Below are 5,601 nucleotides of genomic sequence, written 5' to 3'. Positions count from 1 at the left end.
TCTGATGAGTCTGTTTGTGTGTTTGTTTGGCTGAATGGGAAATGTAAAATGACTTTCATTGTAAGCCATAGGCCTACTACCACAACTTCCTCAAAAGTATGTTTGTGTTGGTTTTTTTTACTTCCTGCGAAGCTGTGACATTGGGCCCTTCTCAAAACCTACGACAGTGTCCTTCCAAGTGTATCAGCCTATTAGTCACACCCAGTGATTGGATACTCTTTATTAGTCACACCTAGTGATTGGATATTCTGTAGAGTTCACCAAAGAGTATCCAATCACTGGGCGTGACTAATTAGGCTGATACACTTGGAAGGACACTGTCCTAGGTTTTGAGAAAGGCCCATTGTGTAACAAATGTAGTCAAATGTCCATGTATACATTAAGATGTGTTACCTGTTAAGAAAAAACACTCCCATGCAGCCTCAAGGTTGGCCACATGTGCATTCTTCTAAACACATTGCATCAGGCATCTGCTCTGTTTTGTGATGGCGAGCCTGGTTGCAGTTTTAGCGAGACCGGAGGAAGACTTCGTGTACCACTGCAAACCATCCCTGTGTCCCGTGGGCTTCTCGAGTTTCAATCGATACAGGGTGGCATAGAGCTCTAATGGATGCAGTGAGTGCTGAGGCTTTGGTTGGATGCTTGAATCATAGATGAGAGCAAGCTCGTGAGATCAATTACTCCCAGAGTAGGTTTCCAGAAAAGCTTGCTTTCAACCGCCACTTTTCTTTATTTCTTTTCTAAAATGTTGTGAAATACATTGACATAAGATGGTGCAGTAGTCGGAGGAAAGCAATCACGGGCAAGAGATTACTGCGCAGCCAGCTCCCGTCTAAAGTAGTACCGCCCGGTTTTACCAAGACCCTGCTCGGTGCTTCCTCAAGCCAGGCTCGTTCCAGTTCAGTTCAACTTTTGCTTTTGCCACGGTCAGGCACGCAGTGACAGCCCAGCCCAGGTCGAACAGGCATGGGTCTCCTATCTCTGCGCTGCCTGTAAGCTTGGACTTTGACATGACACACATCAAACATCGTGGACAGTAACATCAGGTTTGTTTACGGAAAACTTTTGCCACTTCAGTTCTCGAATGCTAGCTTTGAAGAATCTTTGCTAAGGTGAAGCAGAACGGCCCCGCTACTGCGAAAGAACGAAACTATGTAACCAGCTGAGCTTTGAGAAGTGGTAACAAACTTTCTAGCTACGCTAAGTAAACTAACTGAGAGGAAGTGTGTTTTACTGGTGTTGTTTAGCTCTACTAGTTCAGTTGTCATGTGAACGGCACAAGTTATTGTTCAGCGAGGTAAGATAGTCCAATCTCGGAACACACAGTACTCTTTTCTGTAGAACGATGGTCTGACTACCGTAGCACAATTGAATGCACTGGTGTGGCAGAAGTAGAGGAGTCTCGTGACGCTGGGTCATGCTGCTTCATGCGATGGTTATAAGTAGTCAACAACGGTGGCCGGTGGAAAAGACTAGAATGGCTTAGTCCATTCATTGCCTTTTCTTTTGTCGAAGCGGTTTAGATTCATATGCTGTTTAAATCACTCCAGTAAAAAGTAATGTCTGAAGTAGGGTAGCCTAAGCATGTAAAAATGGAAAGTAATTTGGTTGTTAGCCAACGGCAAGAGCAGTCCATGGTAGGCTACTAGTCCCAATGACTGAGCATCAGCCAGGCAAAGGAATGTGTTGCTTTGCTGTCAGATAGCATTGTTAGAACGGCATGTTTACATTGTGCCTTTACTGCACTGAGGTTTGAAGCGCCTGACAAATTGTTACCTTTAATCTAAATTGTCTAGACAACAGTTAAAATTTCTTCATGGTGATAAACCAATCATCTAACTCCACAGCTGAATGAGGCCTAAACATGTGTAGAATAATAGTAGTGCCAGGTGATTGAACTAGTTTTAGAAGTTCAGCCTAATCTTGTCACAGTTCAGTGTATGTAGCTATCTGTGCAGGCTCCTGTCTGTGTGTTCACTGTTGTATGGGTGGTGTTGTGCCTTGAGTTAGTTGTTACTCCAAGCAGCTGAGAGAAGAAATCAATGGTGGTCATGCTTTTGCAATTGAGGATGCTTTGGATCATATGACGGGGTCATCAGCAGCTGGCAATGAGACGGCACATGCGCTAAATAAATGTGGACAGTCTCATGTTCTAGCTCAGGGGTGGGGAACCTTTTTCATTCGAGGGGCCACATCAAATTCCACCAAGGGCCATAAAAGTCCTCCGAGGGCCGTATTATGAACACAGACCAGGATGTCCCCCTGCACTTCAGGCCTATATTGAAGGCAGCCACCTTTGAAACAGACCCCACCTTTTCTAGGTCCCCTGAACGCTTAATTCACCTTTGGCTAAGGCCCGCCCTAAAGTGCTTTTTGACCAATCACAGCGCAGCAAAAGGACGACCTCGGACAAACCTCGGACAGTTTTGACAGCGCTCCATTGAACTCAATACTGAAATCGCATGTTTTCAAGTAGTTAGCGAGATACGGTCGTATTATTATTAAAATATGATTGGAAATTGTGCCTGGGGTATTTGTGACAAATGTGCAAGTTTCCCCGCGATGTAACAGGTGGTAATCACTTTCCTCTTTACCTAAAACCGGACTAATATTATTAGTAGCTGGATAGTTTGCCTTGAAGGGTCTCGGCAGCCTCACACTCGACTAGAAAGCACACGGATCAAAAACATACTTTGTGTGCTCCGATCATGACACCATCTCATTCATGTCCCTTTTCAGTAAGGTTGTAAGCAAACCACGAACCTGTTTCAGAGTAGGATTTTGGATTTCTGACCTAATTATTGAAGAAACACCGCTAGCAAAGTTAACTATCGGTCACGGCAGGAGTATTTTGACTAGCAGCTGATGGACGTGACTTTGTTAAGATACTGAATATATAAACGCCAAACGTTAATGTTACACATTGCTGTGGTAGCTTTGAAGATGACTACAGCCATTAAGTTGTGTGATTCCGTTTTCGTCTAGCAAGTTTGAGTCAGGGCTCAAAAGATATGCGAGCTCAGCTTACCATGGTGCTGGTTACAATGCCTATCGATACCCATAGAAGAGCCCATAACAGCTGTGATGCATCGCATGACCGTTCAGAAAATAAATACTTATATTCACAATACTATGAATGCGTTTTTTATTTATTATGAGTGAATAACTGCTGCGATTTGCTTGCAGTCACTGCATAAATCACGTTGATATCTCAGCATTGAAAGTTTATCTGTCCGACCTAGCAACTGTAACTAAAGAGGGCGGGGCTTAGCCAAAGGCGAATTGTATTGCAAATGTATTTTCTAAGATTCTATCACAAAATATGACATATTTCATGTGAATCTGCAAAACTTAAAAATTACTTCGGGACAGATAAAACGGCCTCAAGGGCCGCAAACGACCCTCCAGACATAGGTTCTCCACCCCTGTTCTAGCTGAACAGCAGGCTGTACCCAAGGTAGAGATGGAGGAGACCAGAGCTTAAACCCATTTTAGCCTGCTGCTGCATTCTGGCTCTTGAGATTTGAGAGGGTTTTTTTATTAAACATGTGGGTAGGCCTACGTTAGAGCTGAATCAATTAACTCATTCTAATGCAAAATGAGGGTCCTAGCTTTTAAATGCAACTTATTTCATGTTTATATCATGTGCTTTGTTCGGAGGCTGAGATATTTAAGATTTAATAGGCCGAGGGCACCCTTTCCCAAAAAGGGCTTGGGCTAAGATAGGTTGATAGACAACAACGATGTGTAGGAGGTCCCCAAGTCTGTTTTCTATTCATGTTTGGTCGGGAATAGTGAGTCAGACTGCTGTGCAGGTTAATCAAAGTTCAAACAGCCTACAACTACACAACCTGTAAAACCACCACCACCACCACCACTCCATTTGGTCATTTGGCACATTACGTCAACAAGGTGCATGGCAGTCCAGTAGATTGCAACAACACAAATTCCTGTGGATTAATGGGGACTTTTCCTCATGCTTGTAGCCACTAATCCTTTCTGTTTTTTTATTTCGTCCTCCTACCGTAGGCAGCTCAGCAGGATGGTTCCCGTCCTTTCGGAGTCCTGCACCCATGTCTTGGCGGAGTTTGACTGCCTGGACCCTCTGCTCTCCGCCCTTCGCCTGGACTCGGGCAGGCTCAAGGTACTGCACCCTAGTTCTACCCATATTTCCATGACGATGATCCATCTCCGGCTCCGGCTCCGGCTCCGGCTCCGACACTGACTCTCTAGCCTTCACACTATGCTCCATTTACATCTCCATTACTGTTTTCTCTCTCGCTCTCTCTCTCTCTCCTTCTCTAGCTCTCTTTCTCTCTCTCTCTCTCTCTCTCTCTCTCTCTCTCAAATCAAATGAAACTTTATTAGCATGAATGATGTAATCATTTTTGTCAAAGCAGGATACAGAGGAAAAATAATATAAAGACATATAGTCTCGTACTACTTGATAATTGTAATTTTAAAAAAGGAAAAGAAACAAGAAACATTAAACTCTCTCCTTTTTGAAACACTTCTTTTATTGCTATATTATACACCCATGCTTTCTCTTTCACTCTTGAGTCTCTGATTCTTTCTCTTTCTATTGTGTCACTGTGTAGCAGGAAATGGTGGAAGGTGGAGGGCTTGTGGTTGTTATGAATGAATCATGGCGATCAGGGCTGGATTAACATGGCCTGGGGCCCCTAGGCTACACATTGCGATAGGCCACCCGCAGAAAAAAAAGTGTCATAGTGCCGAGCTATTAATTAAGTGTCAACTATAGAGAGGAATATTAACAAGAGATAGAGTTGTCTTTACTGCATCTACAATTGAGCAAAAGTCTTTTCTTCTCTTTGACCAATCAGGGGGCCACTGGCTGGTGGGGGTCCCTAGGCAGCAGCCATAACTTGCCTGTGCATTATTCCGGCCCTGATAGCAAGGGCCTTCTCATGTGGGCTGGATACCGCTTCCATTGTTTTCATTTTTTTAAATTAAAAACCTTAAAGGGACACTGTGCAGGAAATGGTTAAAAAGGTACTGCAACTATGCTGCTCATTGAATTTAGGCTCCTTATTGCCAAATTTGATCTTTACATGGAAGTTTACTAAGTAATAAACAAATATTAACTAGTATGGTCCAATTACAGTCATTTTTGCAGCTAAAAATGGCTATTTTAGAAAATTCAAAATGGCGGACCATGGAGAAGATCCCCTTTTCATGTATGAAAAGTGCAATTTTTCCAGTCATAATGAATACTTAAAATTTGATGGTGGTGGTAAGTATTCATGAAAAAGGTAACATTAGTGAGTGGACAGCATGAATTCTGGAAATGAACAACTAAAAATCTCACAGTGTCCCTTTAATTTGAGTAACTTTAGATTACAAACACTCGCAACGATGTACAAAAGACAGACATGAAAACAACAAATTAGCTAACATGGCCAGTTCAAGTTCAAGTTTATTGTAGCCATATCAACAGTATAAGATACAATTTGCTAGCAATGTACTTTGGTTTGCCCACAAATTCAATGCAACACCAAGTCCCCATAGTACGGCGCCATTTTGGAACGTCACGTCATGTTGCACTAAATGTGATTTAAATGTGATTCCTCCAACTTTTCA

At 42.9% G+C, this 5,601-nt stretch overlaps 1 protein-coding gene across 3 annotated transcripts in view; it reads left to right on the top strand.

Moving 5' to 3' along the window:
- The first annotated feature begins 842 nt into the window (after positions 1-842).
- hps5 (HPS5 biogenesis of lysosomal organelles complex 2 subunit 2) overlaps positions 843-5,601 on the top strand; it is a 41,969-nt gene continuing 37,210 nt past the window's right edge. The window contains exons 1-2 of one of the 3 annotated variants that reach the window (XM_063197719.1): positions 843-1,046; positions 4,034-4,144. In XM_063197719.1, coding sequence (XP_063053789.1) covers positions 4,043-4,144 — 102 coding nt within the window. In that variant the 5' untranslated portion in view covers positions 843-1,046; positions 4,034-4,042. Of the gene's footprint in view, positions 1,047-4,029; positions 4,145-5,601 lie in introns of all 3 variants that reach the window. The other 2 variants (XM_063197718.1, XM_063197720.1) reach the window with 2 other exon arrangements.

Source organism: Engraulis encrasicolus, chromosome 4 (genome assembly GCF_034702125.1).
Source record: "Engraulis encrasicolus isolate BLACKSEA-1 chromosome 4, IST_EnEncr_1.0, whole genome shotgun sequence".
NCBI classification, from domain to species: domain Eukaryota; kingdom Metazoa; phylum Chordata; class Actinopteri; order Clupeiformes; family Engraulidae; genus Engraulis; species Engraulis encrasicolus.
The sequence above is the reverse complement of the archived record's forward strand: the minus strand, read 5'-3'. Positions and strand labels throughout refer to the sequence as shown.